This window comes from Thamnophis sirtalis, unplaced genomic scaffold (genome assembly GCF_051295495.1).
Source record: "Thamnophis sirtalis isolate CommonGarterSnake01/CBP01778 unplaced genomic scaffold, rThaSir2_p1.2 scaffold_2, whole genome shotgun sequence".
NCBI classification, from domain to species: Eukaryota; Metazoa; Chordata; class Lepidosauria; order Squamata; family Natricidae; genus Thamnophis; species Thamnophis sirtalis.
Window position 1 is genome coordinate 138347881 of NW_028261382.1, and position 22090 is coordinate 138369970.

General features: G+C 38.5%; 1 protein-coding gene across 2 annotated transcripts in view; it reads left to right on the plus strand.

The window, feature by feature from the left end:
• The first annotated feature begins 4883 nt into the window (after nt 1–4883).
• The window catches only part of NSMAF (neutral sphingomyelinase activation associated factor), a 42660-nt gene continuing 25453 nt past the window's right edge, over nt 4884–22090 (plus strand). The window contains exons 1-12 of one of the 2 annotated variants that reach the window (XM_087707036.1): nt 4885–5270; nt 9783–9872; nt 9962–10040; nt 10131–10195; nt 10298–10334; nt 16336–16386; nt 16824–16895; nt 17283–17330; nt 17432–17484; nt 18091–18220; nt 19540–19611; nt 20117–20225. In XM_087707036.1, the coding sequence (XP_087563162.1) occupies nt 5218–5270; nt 9783–9872; nt 9962–10040; nt 10131–10195; nt 10298–10334; nt 16336–16386; nt 16824–16895; nt 17283–17330; nt 17432–17484; nt 18091–18220; nt 19540–19611; nt 20117–20225 (859 nt within the window). In that variant the 5' untranslated portion in view covers nt 4885–5217. Of the gene's footprint in view, nt 5271–9782; nt 9873–9961; nt 10041–10130; nt 10196–10297; nt 10335–16335; nt 16387–16823; nt 16896–17282; nt 17331–17431; nt 17485–18090; nt 18221–19539; nt 19612–20116; nt 20226–22090 lie in introns of both variants that reach the window. The other variant, XM_087707037.1, reaches the window with a different exon arrangement.

Consider the following 22090-nt stretch of genomic DNA (forward strand, 5'->3'; position numbering starts at 1 on the left):
TTGCCATATACTAAGGTGTTCTGACCCCCCCCCCTTCCTTGCTCAATCACAGACAACAGTCAGACAGACTTAAAAGGAAATAACTTTATCAGTCCTGGCTCACGCTGGCTGCGAGCCCAAAAATAAACAGAAATAAAGTCTCCGGCAAAAAAGGTTACGCAGCAGAATGCAAAAACAAAGAGCTAATTATAGCAACACCAGGTTTACAGAAAGAAAGCAAATCACTTATCCAAGTGTCTCTTCGAATCAGGGTTGCAGAACGCAAATCACTTATTCAAGTTCCTCTCACAAACAAACCACGACCGATGAACGACGAATGAATGTTGACTTCTGCAACCAAGGCGTGGCACCATCAGTCCTTTTATCTCCAGAAGACAACATTAACGAGCCCCAGCTGCATTGTTATTCCTGCATCCCGACTCAACTCACAGCAAACTTCTGCTAAGTCACAATACTAAGATAGCTCAAAGGCTTACAATAAAACATTAAAATTAAAAAATAAATAAAATTAGCATGTTACATGAGTGACCACTATAATTTGTAAAACATTATTTATGACTTAAGGAGAACTCAATTGTGACTTATTCAACAAACTATAGTATATATTAGCATATCTATGAATCCACCAGAGTATGGTTTGTCTTTATTTGACTTTAATTAGCTATTGAGATAACCAATTTAAATTGCTCAAGAGAACTAGTCATAAACTTTCCTTAACAGTCTTTTAGGAAAAGATGTTAATATTCTATAAGATTATTCACATAATTGCCTTTAAAGGGAGAAAATGTATAGTCAGTTCTGACTTGAATTGTCTACATATTGTTTATAAGGTAGTTTAAAACTGTGATGACTTAACCTTACACTGATACAGAAGACATTTCCAAATATTTTCTTATTGCAATATATTAGGATTGCAAAGAAAAACAAGTGATCTGTTTTCAAGAATTTATTTGAGTTCAATTAGCTATTGAGCTAACCAATTTAAATTGCTCAAGAGAACTAGTTTCTGCAGCAGTCAGTGCCTAATAGAGTAATTTTATTGCATTGGCTTTCTAATTAACTAACTTTAAGATGAAGCACCTACTGCATGTTTAAGAAAGCTATGTGAAGTAACCATATATGGCCACAAGAAGGAGCTCCAAATTCAGATATTTTATAGTTAAAGCAAAAACATTAATGAGAAAAAAAGTGCAAAGGAACTATAAAGTCAAAATATAACAAATTTGGGGAGAATAATAATCAATTATAATCTTATCAACACAAGTAGCATATCTTGAATATGATTTTAGTGAATGTATGTTTTATTTTAAAAACTCTACAGAGTTTTATTTGAAAAGAAGGTGGTACGTGAACAACTGATTTTAATTTTGATGAAATAGTTTAATATGCAAGTTGCAAAACACTGTCTTTAGCATACCAGATTTTCTACCTCCAGGATAACAATCTAAAAAGAGATTTGAGGAACTAGAGATGAAATACTCCTTACTTTGTTTTTCATATTATTTGACTGAAATTGAAATTTGGAACAATTAAAGATACACTATATTGCCAAAAGTATTTGCTCACCCATCCACATAATCAGAAGCAGTTGTGAGTGAATACTTTTGGCAATATAGTGTATCACTTCCTTTCCTAAAATATCGGCAATCAACATTTCTGAAGAGTGAATTTGGACAGGCTGCAGTACTAGTCTTTCACACTTAAAAAGTTATATTTCTATTTCAAATAGATAAGTTGTTCATAAAAAGTAGTATTTATATTATTATAATTCAGACAAGAAAATTAGAAACAAACTCTTTTGGTTCAGGTCATAGTGATGAAATATCAATGTTTTCTTGGCAACTGTAAGATATTGGTTATCTTTGCCTAATTCTGATTTTTTTTTTTTTTACTTTCCTTCTTCATTTAGAATGCCACAATTTGCAGGAAGTATGAAACGTGATCATGTCTCACTGTTTGTAAATGGAAACTGACCATGACTTTACCAGAGAAATGATTGTCTATGACTCATTTACAAAAGTACAGTTATAATTTCCAAAAGAACTATCATCTGTTTTCATGGGACACTACTCCGGGAGCATACAGAAAGGAGAAATACTTCCAATGTAGGCAAAGTTCCCCTACCAGCACCAATAGGAAAAGTCCCAGAGGCATACTTAGCTTGCAGGATAGCTTCAGATAGAGATTTGTAATACTGTATTTAGTATTGGTACACACTAGTGCCAGAAAATCAGCCCAAAGTTTCAAACCAATACTCAAAATCATGAAGATTGTGACCTTGATATACAGAATTCCTCTGAAAGTACATCTCTCATCCTTCACCGTTTGTCAAAAAAACTAGAAAGGGTTCCATATGAGATGTTTGCCATATTCCTGCTGTCAGCTAAGTTGCAATAAGAAATAGCAAGGAAAAAAGGATCCCTATTTCCCTTCTTTAATAAAGTGACTATATTAGTATACCAAGGAAATGCTGAGGATGTAGTATACTTAGACTTCAATATGGCATTTGATAAAGTAGACCACAGCCTATTTTTTCATAAAATAGAACAATGTGGAATGCACAGTATCAAGACCAGATGGATTTGCAGTTGGCTGATCAACTGCACTTAATGTATGATCCTCAGTGAAATTATATCTACATGAAGGGAAGCATGCAAAAGAAAACTCAAGGTTCTGTCTTGGCTCCAGGGCTCTTCAAGATCTTCCTAAATGAGCTAGATAGGAGAGACTAAAGGGGTGTTTAAATTTATAGATGTCACCAAACTGGGGGGAATTGCTAACACTTGGAAAAGAGACTCATGATTGAGAAGAATCTTGATAACTTCAACTCTAGACTCTATTAAACAAGGTGCAGTTCAGTGGTGGGAAAAGTAAGTAGTCTGAGAGAAAAACCAAATGCACTGATATAAAATAGGCAGTACCTAGCTCAATAGTAATATGTATCTGAAATCTAGGTGTCCTGGTGGACTACCACTTAAGTATGAGCCAACACTGTGCTGCAATTGCCAAAAAAGCCAGCATAATCCTAGACTGCATCAACAGAGGGATAACATCAAGATCACAAGAAGGGATAGTACTACTCTGTATTTCACTAGTGAGGCTAGACTTGGAATATTGCATCCAGTTCTAGTCACCATGATACAAAAAAAATGTTGTCTAGAAAGAATGCAGAGAAAAACAACAAATGGCTCTGTAGGTTAATCTATTTGGTGAATGTCTAAGGAAACTAGTATGTTTATCCTAACAAAGAGAAGGCTTAGAAGGAACATGATAGCTGTCTTTCAATACTTGAAGGGCTGTCACATGGGGAGGAAGTGATTGATTTAATCTCCAAAGTATCAGATGACGGGACAAAAACTAATGGGGTGGTAGCCAGTCACAGGAAGAACCAACATGGAACCAAAGGAGAAACTTCATGGCAGTGAGAACAATTAATCAGTAGAACTGCTTGCCTCCAGAAGTTGTAGGTGTTTTATCGCTGAAGATTATCAAGAAAATATTGGACAATCAGGATGGAATAAGGACCATTCTAAAACATTGACATCCAACTGGAGCAATGCACCTTACCTCTATAATGATGATGTGAAACCTTTGAGTTAGTAAAGATAAATATGCCTTACAAATGTTAGTCGTATAGGACAATATTTGGCTGTGTCACGTTATTGAATCACTTTTCAGAGGTTAGATAGAAAACTGACACTGCTCCTTGCTCATTCTTCTAGACCAGTGTGGGAAGTTATCATCCAGCCCTCTCCCAGAAAAATGAAATATCCTAGGAAATATTGAAAAGGCAGAATATTTCTCTGGATGTGAAAAGAAAGAAACATGCTTTAAAAGACAGAATAGTTGCCTGTAGCTTCCTGCCCATCCCCACTTTGTCAATAGGCCATTGAGAAGGTCAGGCTAGCCCACTTTGCATAATAAAGACTTCTCCACTGCAGGGATATTGGAACGTTGCTCAACTCTCCACATGGCATCTGAGAACTCATCACAGCCTAGAGAGTACCCCTGCCCATGGGAGTCTGACAACCAATCAGAATACATTTTTTACACAGGAACAGGAAATAGAGAGGTGGGACTAAACAGGGTATAAAAAGCCTAGCAAGCCCCTCCTTCAGTCCTTTTTTTTCCTTCTTCTCCACCAATATTGAAGCATGTGATATTTTCTGTTCAGGGCTCAAGTCATGTGGCCCTGTCCAACAATAAACCATCTTTCCAAGCAGCTTCCATGTCTCCAGTGTCTTCTTCCCCACTTAGAGCTGAACCCAGAAGGACATTTCTTTCAACAGCAGTCTGCACAGATCAAACAATGAATTAAAAATTCCTTGGGCTGCAAATACCTGATATATAGAGCCAACAGGAAGAACTACTATCATTCCCCCTCCCACCTCAGTTTTATATCCTGTTTTTCTTCCAGCTCAACTACAAACTCACCTCTTATGGCTAATAGTGGAGTCGACCTGGGTCTTCTTACTCCCAGATTTAATGTTTAACCACTATACCTCATTTGCATATATTCTTTCAAATGTGTGCAAAGATGCCCATGGCTCAATTCCAGCTGCTCTGGCACCAGTTCAAGAAGAGCAGGTGGGAGGGGAAGAAAAGGCAGGAAAAGAACAGCAACGATTTTTCTTTTTGCCCTTTCCTGAGTTTTGCCTTTGTCAAGACGGTTTTCCTCCAGATGTATCGGATGACAACTTCCAGGAATACTGAGAGTTGTAATTCAAGCCTGTTTGGGGGAGTGGGGATGTCATCAACTACAACATAAAGTATTATTATACTCCACTCGGGTGCGTAGTCACACTGAACCGAGGTGGCTCTTGAGTTTGCACCTTCTTCCCACCCCAGAAAATCTACTGTGAGTGCCCGAGTTCACAAGGGAAGAGGGCAGGGAGAAGCCGCCAAAAGCAGGGGGCCATAATAGGCAGGAAATTCCCGATTTCCTAGCCTTTCGGGAGACAAGAGCACATGCCTGCCACAAGGCAAGTTTGCCGAAGCGAAAGCTGGCCCGGAAACGCGAGCGGGAAAAAATAGATCTGGTCACCGCAAAGCGATCCCAACCAGCCGGGGAAACCAGAACCGACGCTCCTGCGGCCGTATAAATGGCCGGCGAGAGCTGCCTACTGCTGGGCCCCTAGCGGCGAATGAAGTCTCTGCCTCTCGGCAAGTTCCTGGTGCAAAACAGAGGCGCTGCGGAAGCAGGGTCGGGTCAGCTCCATGGCCTTCATTCGGAAGAGACGGCGGGAGCTGGACCTCTACTCCAAAGAGAGGTGGGTGAAACGCTCTGGGTAGAGCCGAGCGCCCAGCTCCTGCGAAGGGAAGGCTGCGGCAATGCCAACGAAGGAGCAAAGACTCAGGAGTTGGGCCGCTCTGAACGCCGCCCCTCTGCCCGCGGTAGCGCCTCTCTGCTGGGGAAAAGCGCTGCTATCCAGAGAAAACCCAAAGTATTCCAGCTGCTCTCAAGCGGCAGGAGAAGCAGGGAGGGGAACCCGTCCCCAGCAATCGCCGACTTTGCTTTCTTGTTCATTGGGTGCAAAGAAGCGAGACAACCGGGAACGATGGGGGGAGGGGGCGTGTATGTGTGTTTGTTGTTGTTGCTTTTGCTTAAAACTAGCATATCATCAGCGCATTACTTGTGCTGACCCGGTGCGCCCCATTGAGAGTCATAATCTTGCAATACGGAAGTGGCGCGGGGACTATTGTCTTGGGACACTGCGGTGTATGCGCATATTGTCCGTCCCCTTAAAGCTACAAAGCCTCTAATTCTAAAACACGGCGATTGGGGCGATTTACGATTAATTTCACGAGAGATTGAACATTAGTTCAATATCCCCCCTTAGCAATCCTGTTTCCCTCCGGGTAAACCGTAAAGATATGCTTCACGTTTTCTACTGCTTTGGTGTAGCCAACAAGATTAATATTGCATTGCGTACGACACGCACCTTTAATTAAACAAATTTCGGTTTTATCAAAGCAATTTGTTGGGTTGTTCTGAAGGCATAGCACTAAGCTAAACAGTGTATGTCTTCATTCCTGTTTGTGGTAGTGCAGTTGAACCAATGAATAGAAAAGAGTATAACTCCGCAACTTTAGTTTCTATGTATCAATCTCCTTCAGTTTTATCCTAGAGCTGATTTTGGAATAATGAACAATGTTATGGATTGTTTTATGTAGTATGTTTTTCTCATCATTAACTGGAGTCCATTTCTATACGCTCAGTATAAACTCTTCCAAACAGGAATTTGGGGCCAGAGGCTAGGAAAAACAAAAAATTAACCACATATTGTAAATTCTGAATGCTTTCTAATAAATTGATAATTTGGCTAAACACAGTTCATATTGATTTAACTTCTTGAAATTGGTAAAATTTCACAAAAATATAAATCCATGAAGATTTAGTTGGAGTTAAAATAAGTTTACAAGAGGCATAAATGTATGATTTAATTTTAAGAGGGTCCACATTACATCATATTCCTCTTGGGAACAATTGTCATTTTTCTTTTGTCACTACTTCTGTTTTGCTCTTACTGTTCTGCATTAATGCAGAAAAGGCAAAATTCTTTTTAATACCTTTTTAGAAAATGGAAGTAGAGACAAAAACATGCCAGACCCAAATAGAAATTAGTAAGATTTATAAGAAAACAAAATGAATCAAACTACTTTAGATCTGCTTTCTCTAACACCTGTGAAAGGTAATGTAAAAATTTACCTTATTTTCACCCTAAAACTACACAATTCATCACTATTCTCCAATATTAAAAATAAGGAAGCTAAAGTTAAATCCTGTGCAAAATATTTATGTTAACATCCTTCCTTAAGCAGTGAACATTACCTACAGTTAGTTCTCAACTTACTATCTCAATTGAGCCCAAAATTACAGTCATAAGTCAAGGCACCCAGTGACAGGAAGTAATTTTCTGGCCTTTTCCACAGTGGTGGTTAAATGAATGCCATGGTCATTAACTGAACCACATTCATTTGAATGGGTGTTTTTTGCTGGAAACACACACACAAAATCACAAAATCATGTGACAACAGAGCACCATGATAGATCTTAAAGCTAATCTGTCTGACATGCAGTCAACAATCAGCTTGGGCATGCATAGGAGAGAGAGATTGGAAGGGGTGCAAGTGAGAAAATGTATCTCAAAATCATAGTACAAATGCCAAAACTAATGTATTAGCATCCGACTTAGGGACACAAGTACAAAAGAGCTGGATTTTCATCATGGTGTCACTGTATGCATGGCCACCATTTTTGTTGTCATGCTGTTAGAAGAAAATTTTGATTCGTTCTACAGCCATGCACAGGGCACCTGTTTGAAGTGAAAATAGAATTTAATTGACAGCAAATCAAAAACTATGATTCAGCTCTCAAAGTGGCCACAAAATCAGAATGCTGAGAATAGTAATATTTATAACAATAATGGGCTTTGTGATGTGTGTACATGTGTTAATTGAGCTGTTTTTGCCTGGAGGATCTGCAAAGTCTGTGAGGAAAGTCATCTCTTGCTCTACAAGATGTGTTGAACTTTTCTAGGTGTGAAATTTTATGAGGGTCTGGGATTGGGGAACTGGTGTAGGTGAGAAGTATTGTAATTAGAAGATTTTGGTATTTTTAAAAGATCTTGCTTCCTGATTGCTGGTGTCAGCTAGCTTCCTGAGGAGACTGCTTTGTTGATTTCATCCTACAGAGAATGAAAAAGTTTAAGTGATTTTATATGTGTGTCATGGGAGTCTTTGCCTGTGGAATAGATGGGGAAGGTGTTTGATGTGCGCCATGGCTAGCAGAAGTATCATGGAGATTTTTACCTCCCAACAGTGGCTAGATGCAAACACTTAGCCCTATGTCATCAGGCCTATAACTGGGAAAAACAGACTCTTTGCAATGTTCTTTCCTTATTACTCTCTGATGGGACATTTTCAGATACTCTTCAGATAATTGTGGATATTCCAGTCACTAAATATAAGTAACACTTAATTGACAGTTTTTTAATGTTAATCATTCATACATATTGTTTGAAGGTTAGGCTCTAGGCATGAAATCTTAGTATTAATCTGTTAATTCACCAACCCTCTTTGGAAAAGTGTGGTTATATCCATTACAAAACAATATCTGTTGTGTGATATTTTTGCAGATTTTTGAAATTTGGGTTTTCTTTTATGACAATTTACTCATCAATATTTAAAAAGGGAAGATTGAGTAGATTAGCAAATTAATATCAAACGTCTTGGAAAAATAATGGTGTTAGGCAGTATGATGATTGTTGCTGTACCATTAAAGCTGAGCACCAACAATTTAATATTTCAAGTTTAACTGGTCTTGTATCCCAAGCCCTATTACCCAGATCATCCTTAAAATTAAACACCACACACATATTCAAAAACGTTGGTTCTTGCTATTTTATCTCTTCCATGGAGACTGAGTAAAAAGAAAGAAGCTGGGGAAAGTGTCCTGTACCACATGACATTCAGGTTCTAGCATGCCTTGTGATGAGATGACATGTCAACATATTTTATTTTTTAAAAGTACGTACTGATTACTATGTGGCATTGAAAATATATTCACTATATGAAATCATCTATGAAATCCTTTCTTAGCTATTCACACAAATAGCATCCTTCAAACAGAATGAAGACTTGTTTCCATTATTCATTACATAAGAACAGAGCAGGACAGTAGAATAGAGATCAATACTCCTTGAAGAATAAACTACTAGAAGAAATAAAAATTCTCAATTATCATTTAGGCTGAATCAGTAATTAACTGGAAATTTTTAAAAGACTGCTACATTATTGCTTATTGAAGTTACATTTTTTTTCCTTAAAGAGATACTTTTAAAGTTTATGCATCTATATAGAAGTTAAAATCAATGTTGCAGTTTTTTCCTAATGTTGCTGTTTTTTCCCAGTGGATAAGAAAAAAGCACTTCTTTTGGGGGAAAAGATGCAAGTAAAATTTGTTACGATTATACAAACATTAAACAATTCAAACATTAAATATATTTTTGGGTTATTACTATTGGATGTATATTTTTCTGTCTTGTTTTTCTGTTTTGTATTTTATTCCTATTGATAAAACACAATAAATATATACCATACATAAAAAAGATCATTCAAAATTTGTTTCTCCTGGATTATTTACAAAATATTGTGCTGTGTGTGTCAAGTAGCCTTAGTAATCAGATTTGCTTTCTGAGCTGAAACTAAAGCACTTCCAACATGTGGTTTCTTAAACACATCAGTGAAGTGGATGACGTTCACTTCCATGTCTAATTATTTCCATTGCCAAACTACTTTTAACTTTTAGCCAGAAGCTGCCTTCTTAGAACACATCTAGCCTGTAAGTCATGACAATTGTAAAACTATTACCTTTTTTTGTGGTTTTTAAGCAAATGCCACAGTTGTAAAGTGCTGCTGCAGTAATTAAGCAAATGCCATAGCTATTAAGTGAACCAGTTGTTTGTTATGGGTGAAGTTTTACCACAAATCAGAAGAAAATGCCAGCTTTCAGTTGGCATAACTGTTATAAAATGTGATCACATGATTGTGGGATTCTGCTGTAAAAGTGGCCTGGTCACCAAGTGCTGAAGTTTAGTCATGTGACTCCCAGAAGGGCAGTTGCTGAATCTGGGCCATAAGTAGCCCTGAGGTACATCCATCACATCTTTGAATGGTTGCTAAGTGACTGCTCATAAATCGAGGACCATCTGTAATGTGTTTTAGTAGCAAAGCACAGAGTTCCCTTAACACATATTTTGTTTTTTATTATTTACTTCTAGGTTTTCCTTATTACTCCTTAATCTGGAAGAATACTATTTTGAACAACATACAGCTAATTACATTTTAAAGAAAGATGGCAAGGGAATAAGGTATTACACACTCTTCATAAAAGGGTAAACACTAATATTGTGCTGTAACAAAATTCTGCAATAACTTTCTAATGTCTTTTAATGCTTAGGAAAATTAAAGGATCATTTAAAATCTGCTCAAAATCAGTGATATTCGAGCCTGATGAAATAAGCCACCCCATTATTAAAGTAAGTAGATAACTAAATAATATCAAAACTTTTGGTTGGTTTTAACATCAAACTCAAATGAAATTTTCTTTTTTCTGTGAATTCACATAGATTCCTTTGAGAGATTGTATTAAAATTGAAGCACCAGATGATAGTGGGAAATATTCCTTCATGAGGTAAATGCTTTTAAAGATGTGTTAAATAAATATTTGTTTTATATCAACACAACTGAATAGTATGATAATATTATTTTCTTTTCCTCCAAATCTGTGTTTTAGTGGTACTTCTGGGCAGATTGCTATTTTATCTAGTCAAGTAAGTAACAAATAATATAAAAGTCCTTATATACAGCTTTTTAAATGTCATTTTTAAATTAAAATGCAAATAATTTGACTTTGAATGATTTTTCAGAGTTTTACCATGATCTATGAAAAGGCTTCAAATTCAGACCAAACTCCATTTGTTATCAAATTTGTTTTTTTCCAAGACAGTTTTGAAACTTCCATCATAATTCATACTGTAAGTGACAGTGGAAAAATTACTCCGGGAGCAATGCTTAATGATGATATATTGGTTAACACTGCAGAGATAAATCAGATTTCTATTGTTGCTGTATAAACATTAGGGATACAAGAGATTTGTCAAATAATAAGCGTAATAATACATAAGGAAGGTCAATGAGGGTATGTAGCATAACAATAGGTGACTTCAGCTCTGCCATTTGTACAACAGTGCTATAGTGGAACATTAATCATGATACTCATAAGATAAGCACTCCTGGTTGAACACAGACTGAACAAAACTGGTTTGTGTCAAAACTGTGGATTCACACAAACCTGTCAGAAAAACCTGTGCCCCAGACGCATTCGCTTAGGGCGGCAAAACATTTTTAGCATAAATTTTTGCACAAGCAAATTTTTGTTTTTTCTTCAAAGCAGAATCAGAGAAAAATAACAAGTGGTATTAAGAAAAAAAGATGAGATCTGATAGCTAATGTAAAATGGATATAAAATGGATAAGAGATAACATCAGTCTGCATGCTTAATAAGTTCATAGGCAATGGGGAAGAAGATATTTTTATTTTCTTCACTAAGGAATAGATAAACAGTATGCTTGGCATGTAAGAAGTAAAAATAATGTTGAAGAGGAAATAACAGGAAGATCAGATAAGATCATGAGGCAAGGGGGCAAGGTGTGGGGGCAAGATCTTGAGTACTCCAAGGCTCTGTTTTAGGGCCAGTACTCTTCAACATCTTCATCAATGATTTGGATGAGGGAATAAATGGAGAACTCATCAAAATTGCAGATGACACCAAACTGGCAGGAATAGTCAACATTCCAGAAGATAGGCTCAAGATACAGAAGAATCTTGACAACTTGAACATTGGGCACTATCTAATAAAATGAAATTCAATGGTGAAAAGAATAAGGTTCTACATTTAGGCAAGAAAAATGAAATGCACAGGTACAGTATAGGTGGTACCTTACTCAATAGTAGTAACTATGAGAGGAATCTTGGAGCCCTAGTGAACAACCATTTAAATATGAGCCAGCAGTGTGCAGCAGCTGCCAAAAAAGCCAACACAGTTCTAGGCTACATTTATTTATTTATTTATTTATTTTATTTTATTTATACGATTTATAGGCCGCCCAATCCTGGAGGACTCCAGGCGGCTTACAACGAGGAAAAAAAGGAATAGTAAAAAAAAAAAAAAGAAACAGGATAAAAACAACACACACCCATTCGTTTTGATCGAGGCTGGACCTCTACAATGAGGTCAACAGCCCCAGGCCTGTCGAAATAGCCAGGTTTTAACAGCTTTTCTGAAGGCCATGAGAGTGGGTAAGGTCTGGATTTCTGGGGGTAGCTCATTCCAAAGGGTCGGAGCAGCCACAGAGAAGGCTCTCCTCCGGGGAGCCGCCAGCCAACATTGTCTGGCTGACGACATCTGAAGGAGGCCCACCATGTGGGATCTTACCGGCTGTTGGGAGGAATGTGGCATTAGGCGGTCTCACAGGTATGCTGGCCCTAAGCCATGTACGGCTTTAAAGGTAATGACCAACACCTTGAATTGCATCCGGAGACCAATAGGTAACCAGTGCAGCTCGCGGAGGATAGCTATAACATGGGTGTACCTAGGTACACCCAATATCGCTCGCGCGGCTGCATTCTGGACTAGTTGCAGTCTCCGAACACTTTTCAAGGGTAGCCTCATATAGAGCGTGTTGCAGTAATCCAGCCTTGAGGTGACTAGGGCGTGAGTGACTGTTTGGAGTGCCTCCCAATCCAAGTAGGGCCGCAATTGATGCACTAGGCGAACCTTGGCAAAGGCCCCCCTGGTCACAGCCGACAAGTGGTGTTCCAGTGTCAGCTATGAATCCAGGAGGACCCCCAAATTGCAGGCCCTCTCTGAGGGTTGTAAGTTTTCACCCCCCCAGGATCAAGGATGGACTGTCTGGATTGTCCTTCGGGGGCAACATCCACAGCCACTCAGTCTTGTTGGGATTGAGTACGAGTTTGTTTACCCCCATCCAGATCCTAACAGCTTCCAGGCATCGGCACATCACGTCCGCCGCTACACTGAGCTGGCACGGGGCAGAGAGATACAATTGTGTATCATCAGCATACTGATGGTACTTAACCCCGTGCTGTCGAATGATCTTGCCCAGCGGCTTCATGCAGATGTTAAATAGGAGGGGGGACAAGACCGAGCCCTGCGGCACACCACATTTAAGGGGCCTAGGGGTCGACCTTTGTCCCCCGACCAACACTGACTGCGACCTGTCAGAGAGGTAAGAGGAGAACCACCGTAAAAGGGTGCCTCTCACTCCCACCTCTTCCAACCATCGCAGAAGGATATCATGGTCGATTGTATCAAAGGCCGCTGAGAGATCAAGAAGCACCAGGATAGAGGAATGTCCTCTTATCCCTGGCCCACCAGAGATCATTGGTCAGTGCGACCAAAGCAGTTTCTATGCTGTACCCAGGCCTGAAACCAGACTGAAAGGAATCTATATAATCTGCTTCATTCAAGGTTCGTCGGAATTGAAGCGCCACCACCTTCTCAACAACCTTTCCCAAAAAATGAAGGTTGGAGACAGGACGATAGTTCTTAAGAATAGCTGGGTCCAGAGAAGGCTTCTTAAGAAGGGGCCTTACCACCGCTTCCTTTAATGGTTGCGGGAAAGACCCCTCCTGTAAAGATGCGTTCATAATCATCTGGAGCCAGCCTCGTGTTACCTCCCTGCTGGTCGAAACCAGCTAGGAGGGGCACGGGTCCAGTAAACAGGTGGAGGCACTCATCGCTCCCATGGCCTTGCCCACTTCCTCAGGGGTGACAAACTCGAACTCCTGCGCCCCGTCAGAGTGTTCACCTAGGGATGGAAGGTTAAAGTCCCCCAGTACCATCAGTCTAGGGAACTCCACCGCCAACCCGGCTACTGCCTCTAGGAGTGCAGGCAGGGCTGTTGTGACGCAGCTGGGAGGTAGATACGTCAGAAACAAGCCCAATTGAACCCCTAGGTCCAACTTCAGGAGGAGAGACTCACATCCCACAATCTCTGGGGCAGGGATCCTGTGAGGAGCTAACGACCTTCAGATAATAACTGCCACTCCCCCACCCCTTTCTGGTGTCGCGGTTGGTGTAGTACCTGGAACCCATCTGGGCACATTTCTGAGAGGGGGACTCCTTCCTCTTGGCCCAGCCAGGTTTCAGTTATACATGCCGGGTCTGCCTCCCCATCTATTATTAAGTCCCAGACGAGGAGAGCTTTATTTACTACAGACCTGGCATTTAGCAGCAGCAACCTGAGACCAGGGCCTTGATCTCCTCTGCCACCAGGCCCTTGAGTTGAGCCAGTAGAGCCAGAACAAGGAATCGCTGTGATGTAGCGAGTCCTTCTTTCCTGATAATGGCCAGCCCTACATCTCCCATCATATCTGCCCCTCCTGGTTGTAACTGAAATGCTCCGACCCTCCCCCATCCCTGTAGACCCCCACCCCCCTCCCATGGCCTCCCGACAGGCCACGCTCATCATTGATTCCAGGACGGGGGGGGGCGAATCTGGGCCTCCATCCACTTCTACGTCTGCACTCAGTGGAGGGGGCACCAGGTTGCACACCCGGTCCTATCATACACAACAAACAGACACTCTCCTCATACACACCCCACAATAATCATTAAAATACAAGATAATAGTATAAAAATTAATCAATTTAAAAGGTGAGAACATTCTCTCACACATTCATACATACATACACTCAGCAAACAAGGTAAACGCAGTTCTTAACTCACAAAGGCGGTTAGCGCAAATTTGAAATGGGTGGAATTGGTAACAGTTTGAGAGGGGGGGGTTTCTCGCTCTCACTCTTCTCCCCGGCGGAGTCCAGAAGAATAGAAGAAGTCTGAAGTGGCTGAGGGGGTTGATGCCAGTTGGGGGGGCATGCTCCCTGTCCACGTCTTCCTCGTCCCCCGTCCTCTCCTTCTGCGAAGGTTGTGTATCACAGAATGAAACGCAAGGCTATCGGCGTGGCCAAAGATCTCCATGGCCGCTGCAACAGCCAGAATGGCGAGCAGAAAAATCCCTCACGTCAGGGTTATCCAAAGATCGAAACGGAGGAGAAGAAGAGGGAGGGAGGAGCCGCGCCAGGAACCAGGAGTGGTGGTGGCGGAAGAAGACGGTCGCTTGATCTCAGGCGTTCCAGCTCCTCCCAAGATGGCAGCACTGAGGGCGAGGGCGGCTGGAGGGCGAGGGCGGGCGAGGGCGAGGGCAGCCGGAGAGCAACATCGCCCGAAGAGGCACGCCCAAGACAGTGGCGGATGGCAGCAGCAAATCGCAGGTTTAACAGAGGGATAGATTCAAGATCACGTGAAGTGTTAATACCACTTTATAATGCCTTGGTAAGACCACACTTGGAATACTACATTCAGTTTGGTCGCCACAATGTAGAAAAGATGTGGAGACTCTAGAAAGAATGCAGAGAAGAGCAACAAAGACTATTAGGGGACTGGAGACTAAAGCATATGAAGAACGGTTGCAGGAACTGGGTATGTCTAGTTTAATGAAAAGAAGAACTAGGGGAGACATGATAGCAGTGTTCCAATATCTCAGAGGTTGCCACAAAGAAGTGGGAGTCAAACTATTCTCCAAGGCACCTGAGGGTAGAACAAGAAGCAATGGGTGTAAACTAATTAAGGAGAGAAACAACTTAGAACTGAGAAGAAATTTCCTGACAGTTAGAACAATTAATCAGTGGAACAGCTTGCCTCCAGAAGTTGTGAATGCCCCAACACTGGAAGTCTTTAAGAAGATGTTGGATAGCCATTTGTCTGAAATGGTATAGGGTTTCCTGCCTAGGCAGGGTGTTGGACTAGAAGACCTCCAAGGTCCTTCCAACTCTGCTATTGTATTATTGTATAACTTTCAATTGGGTGGGGAAAACCGGGAACTTTCAGATTCGGGTTTTCCCAGATGTGCCAACATGGTTCTCTTTGTTGTATGGCAACAAAGATCAGAATATATCAGAATATCAAATATTCTCTTCAGTCAAGATCAGAATAATTAAAGCAGTGCACTTCCTAGTGGTACTGTATGGCTGAGAAAGTTGAACATTGATGAATGGCTTTTAATTGCAGCTTTGATTAGGGTTATTAAGAGTATCATGGGCTAAAAGAGCCAGTCAATTAGTCCTGAAATTAAAAAAAAAGTAGTGAGGCAATGATTAATAAGCAAAAACTCTGCAGATGATGGACTAGAAAAAATAACTGCTTGGAAAGATTGGGGAAAATGAAAAAAGGGGAAGGCAATGGAGAAGAAAAAAAAAGGATCAGGAATATCATTTGAATGTCCCCAAAAGAACAATAACTACGATTTGCCAGTATGCATGGAAAACGGCTGGCTGGGTAATTCTGGGAGTTGAAGTCCACTCATTTTAGAGTTGCTGAGGTTGAGAAACACTGCAATAGAGAAACAACGAAATGGAGGATGTTTGTCCATAAAGTCACTGGGATTTGACAATGTCATTAACTATTGGAAAACTTTTAACTTTTAAACAAAGGCAAAGTTAAACTAGGGTCACAATGAAATATTAGCCCACAATTTGGATTGGGATTTTGTAAAAACTATTTTAAAATTAAAATGTAATTTTCATTTAAAATGAAGAGAAAAGGCTAGGAATATTATCTGAGAAGGAACTTTCAGAACAGTTGCTCTCCATTTTTTCATGCTTTATAAGTTTCCCTGCATTTCTGATAATATCTAATAGCTATAACATATTACAAAAAGCAAATACTAAACAAGTTATTCTTTTATAAAGGCTTTTCTCACTAAAGAACAAAATATCATCGCACCCTTTAAAACCGAAAGAGTAAGTATATATTTTTCCATTCAAAGAAAAAAAAATGAATGTTATATAATTATATGCTTTGTTTCTGAAAAAAATATCATTTAAAAAAAAAAGAACTGTGTATGTTAGTGTTTAAACATAATCTTATTTGTAATTTAAAAGTATTACAGTGCCTTTTAATATATGAACTGTTAAATAAAACTTTTTAGGATAAATATACAAACAATGTTTGAATTTCCAAACGTCCGAAATAAGAAAAAGAACAATAAGAAACTGGAGATATAATACAGCAGCTAGATTAGAGTATGAGAAATAACAGGGATTAAATCTAGAATTTGTTTGCATGGAATACAGATGCTAAACTAGATCCTTTCCTAGTTTGAAGAGGTTTTATGTGGTTTAACTACAGTGGGTTGTAATATAATTTTAATTTTAATTTAATTTTCCCTTTTTGTCAGGGTCAAACTAAATATGTATTTGAACTGGATGTTGCTGGAAAAGTCGAAGATGTCATACAAACACTTCACCAAGTATGAGTAGTTGTTTTATTGCTGCCTTTAGCATGTGATTTAGCTAATGAAACAGAGTAAACTCTCTTCATCTAGTCAAATATTTGAAACAATTAACAAATGGCTAATTATTTTTCTTTTGCATGGATTAAATGTGGCTAATCAATCTTTAGGCTATCCTGCAGATTTAGGATTTATAATTATATGTCTGTTGTGATGCAAGTCTGTAGATAAAAATGGATATAATGCAAAATTTGTAATTCTAAGAGAAGTGCAAGTGAGACTTCTACCAGAATTACCAATTTTGCATTATATCCATTATAACAGATACAAGTATCTGTGGACTTCAAGTCCCTTATAGCTGGGAAAGCTTCTAAATTTCATTTTATTGCTTCTGTTTTTTAACAGTTATACAGAGCATCGCACTTGGACAAACTAGGGGACCAGGCTGCTATGGTAAATATGTACTAGAGCTGCAGTATTAATGGAGGGATTAATGTGACAATCCTATTTGCATTGAACATTTAAAGCTGATTATTGCTATTATTTTAAATCAGATAACTGCTATTCTACAGTCACGTTTGGCCAGAACATCATTTGATAAGAACAGGTATGTTTCTCTATGTTTATTCAGGAAACATCTCATCTTTTGACTCTTAGTTTTTTTTAAAAAAAATTAACATGCTTAGGAAAATATGAAAAGCAAAGAGTAGATCAGCAATAGGAATCTATGTGTTGGCTAATACCAATTTGCAATGTTTTATATATGTTTATCTTATTCTGCTGAATTCTGAATTTTTGAATTGCTTATTTCTGTGACAAAATAAAGATAAAGTCTAAAATATGCTTGGAGATCTCCTTCGTTGATTCACATTTTATTCTTCTGTGTTGAGAAAGAAAGTGGGGGGAGGGAATCTTGCTTTCACCACATTCTCTTTGGCAAAGATTTTGTTATTTGATCTTAGCTCTCTTGAAATGTTTTGAAAATGTGTTCAGTTTTTAGGTGGACTATACCTTCTAACATGCTAACCATTTTTTTTGTGTTTTTACAATATAATAATTACTGTAAAATAGATTTCACACTGGTTGTTAAAAATACATAAAGTAGTAAATATTATACTCTAAAATATGTGTAAAGGTGTGATAGAAAACTCTGGGATGTTTTGATAAGGAATAATAGGAATTCACACTGAGCATTTCTTCATTATTTAAACAGATTTCAGAATGTTTCTGAAACGCTGCATATGGAATGTAAAGCAGAAATGATCACTCCATTGGTAACTAATCCAGGACATGTATGCATCACCGATGCAAACCTGTATTTCCAGCCTCTCAATGGCTATCCTGTGAGTAACTTGCATTTTCTAATCTGCTGCTATTAAAACCTTGATAAGAGTACTAGCAAAATGTTCTCTTAAGTTTATACAATGTGTTCTTTATTTGGCCCTCGAATCAAATCATACAGTTCAATCTCCAATGAGCTCTGTTTTTAATGCAAATCAAACAATCCTGTCATTTTCTATAAGTGCTATATTTATCCAGGCTGAGGAAATCTAATTTCAGCTTAAGTCTGTTTTTTAAAAATATCCATATTATAATTAAGGATAACAATATTAACAATATTAAAGCACACACACAAGTATTGGTCGGTTAGTACACTACCCTATTGGTGGAAAACTAGTCTTGTCATAAGAGCCACGGTGATGCAGTGGTTAGAGTGCAGAACTGCAGGCTACTTCTGCTGATCACCGGCTGCCAGCAGTTTGGCAGATTGAATCTCATCAGGCTCAAGGTTGACTCAGACTTCCATCCTTCTGAAGTGGGTAAAATGAAGACCCAGATTTCTAGGGACAATATGTTAACTCTGCAAACCACTTAGAGAGGGCTGTAAAGCACTGTGAAGTGGTATATAAATCTAAGTGCTATTTCTTTTTCCTAATTGGTGGCTTATGGCACTGGACTCATCCAACTATTATGTCAAAGTAGCAATAAAGAGGACAGACTTATTGTGTATCACTTTATTATGGCTCAAATGATGCCATGTAGATGGTATGAATTAATAAATTGAAAATGGTCTTAATGGCCATTCTGTTATATACTGATGATTCTGAGGAACACAAGAATTAGGGTGCTTTGGCTTGTATATATGGATTTCCATTGGTATTTGATCTGGCTTTTCTGCTGTAGTTAAGTTAAACATTTCTATTTTTGCCAAGGTTCCATACTATTTCAATTAATTAAGAAAGCCAAAGTGTTCTTGCTGTGATATAACAAACTAGAAAGTAAATTCATGTATTTCCTTGTGGGAAGCCATGGTATCTTTTGCTCACTTGTGTAGGTTTAATTATATTACACAAAGTTTCTATAATGTGAATCTGTCTTAACATCCAGACGAAGTTGGCTTAATTTTTAATTAGCTTCCCCAGATAACAAATAGTGCCTATTTCCAGAACACATACATCTTACTGAACAATCTCAGAAATTGCTTCTTTAAATTAAGATAATTGAAAAAAAAATCCCAACAATTTTCCAAAATGGTCTTTTCTTGGCTGTAACATCGAGACTCACTGTTGATAAAATGCTAGAGAAGAAAATGCATCTTCTATATAGAACATGTGACCAAAACTGAAAGAAACGTGTCATCTTTTGACTCCTTTCCTTATAGAAACCTGTGGTACAAGTGACACTGCGTAGTGTCAGACGCATCTATAAAAGAAGACATAGCCTATCGCCTTTGGTAAGATAATACTTGCTTTTGATCCTTGGTATCATAGATGTGCTTCATGAGTTTAAATTTAGCTATTTTAATTCCTGAGGCAACAAGTATTAAACAGTAGGAAATCTTTCTGGATTTGGTGGAGCCTATTTCACACAACTGATACAAAATTACTGTTTGATTGAATTTCTATGCAATTAGTTTATAGAAAACCATTTAACAGATAAATATATGATATAATCATAGGTTTCTTTAATGTATTTCTTTGTGGAAAACTATTGCTTTGATCTTGGAAGTATTTTGGTAGTGAGGCAATAATTTAAACAATACAAAGTTCTTGCCCTAATAAAAATAAAGTGCAATGACTTTTTATTCTATAAAAATAATGTAGATATCCCTTTTGTTATTGTGAAAACAATAAGAATTGGATATCTGTGCTTAACATCTGTTATGTAGATCCTGGTTAATTCAGTAATTTTGTTAACTTTATTACATGTAATTTTATTTTTATTTTTTAATTTTCAAGGGTCTGGAAGTGTTTTGCACCGAGAATGATTTATGTTCAGACATCTATTTGAAATTCTACAACACTGAGGACCGAGATAATGTCTATTTCTACGTGTCAACATATTTAGGTTTCAACAACAATTCTAATAAAGTGTTTGTGTGTGTGTGAGAGAGAGAGAGAGGGAGGGAGGGAGAGAGACTCTGACTTACTTCAGCTTTTTGAATAGATGTAGCTTTTATATTGGAAGAATTGCATAGAAAAGGAACTCTATTATTTTGTGAAGATACTTAGCAGCAGATTCTTAGTACCATCTTTAAATTTGTGTATGATTAGCAGAAGAAAGCCATTGAAAGGTGAGAATCGGTCAAAGAGAATTCTGTATCTTCCATATGTTATCATTTGATAATATCATTGTCTGTATAATCAGAAGTGCACCGTTAATATAAGGTAGGATAATATGCAATTTGGTGCAAATAACAAAGATTAGGTATAATTTTGATTAAGGCTTCCATTACCTATGGCTTTTCCCCCCAATACTTGAAAAAAAAAACACTCTTAGCCAATAATATTTAGATTAGGTGGCAGATAGAATTATGGAATGCATTAACTACCCAATTTACTTGAAACGTCAAGTAACAGAAGTTACTTGTTTTTGTCATAGTCATCACCGGCATAAACCCAGTACTTAGCACTTAAACTTATATATTGTTTCACAGTGCTTTACAGCCCTCTCTAAGCAATTTACTGATTCAGCATATTTCCCCCCAAAATCTGGGTCCTCATTTTACTGACCTCTACCGGAAGGATGGATGGCTGAGTCAAACCTGATTTGGTCAGGATTGAAGGAATTGAACTCCTGCCAGTGAACAGAGTTAGCCTTCAATACTGCATTCTAACCTGGGCGCCACCATGACTCTTATTATGTAACTATAATAGTAACTATAATAATAATTTTTTCTGCTGGATTTTCATGCCTGTTTTTTATTTTGTTTTTCTTAGAAAAAATACTGCTTTAAGACTTTAAAAACTAGTAAAAAGTGAATTTAAATGAATTTGGAATCCCAACATTAGCAAAAGAGCATGTACAAACATTAGTACAAACATGAGACAAGTACAATGCTTCAGAAGTAATATAGAAAAGGAGGTTCATAATGTGCAACTATCTTAAACAGCGAGTTTTTCCCTGCAGTTACACAGCTGCCTTATGTAGCTGCATGTGATATATATAGTTCAGAGGTGGGTTTGGGACTGGGTCACCGAACTGGTAGAGATGGCAACTGGCCACGCCCCGAACCAGTTCCCCAGTTGCCCATGCCATTGCACATGCACAGAACAATTTACAGGCAACTGTCTATGCGTAAGCAACACGGCGGGCGCAAGCGAAGCAAGCAGTGTGTGCACAAAGCAACCGGCAGTAACGCCGGCAGCAACCTACCCCTGATGTAGTCCTCAACTTAAGATAACAATTGTGACCAAAACTTACATTGCTAAGCAAAGCAGTAATTAAGTGAATTATGCCTGACTTTACAAGACACTGGGGTCAGTGAATCAACATGACTGTTAAATAAATCACATGTTTGTTAATAAATACAGCTGCCTTTGCTTGTTGGAAAATCGCAACAGGCAATCACATGACTCCAGGATGCTGCAGCCTTAATAAATGCATGCTAATTCCTAAACTCCCAAACTTTGATCAAATGACTGCAGGGATGATGTGACAATAGTAAGTGCAAGGACTGGTCATAAATCACTATTCAGTGCCGTTGTAACTTTAAATGGTTGCTAAACAAGTGATCATACTCTAAGGACTACCTGCATTGGGAAAATGTGGTAATTTAAAAAGAAACAGGTGACACATCTTCACTGGTTTCTTGGAACCGAATGCAAAGCATTGCATATCTCTTATAAGCTAATGTCAAAATTCAGCAAACCTAACCAAATCATAAATGTTGTAGTACTAGAATAACTCAGCCGTACCAGCAGCTCTTGTGC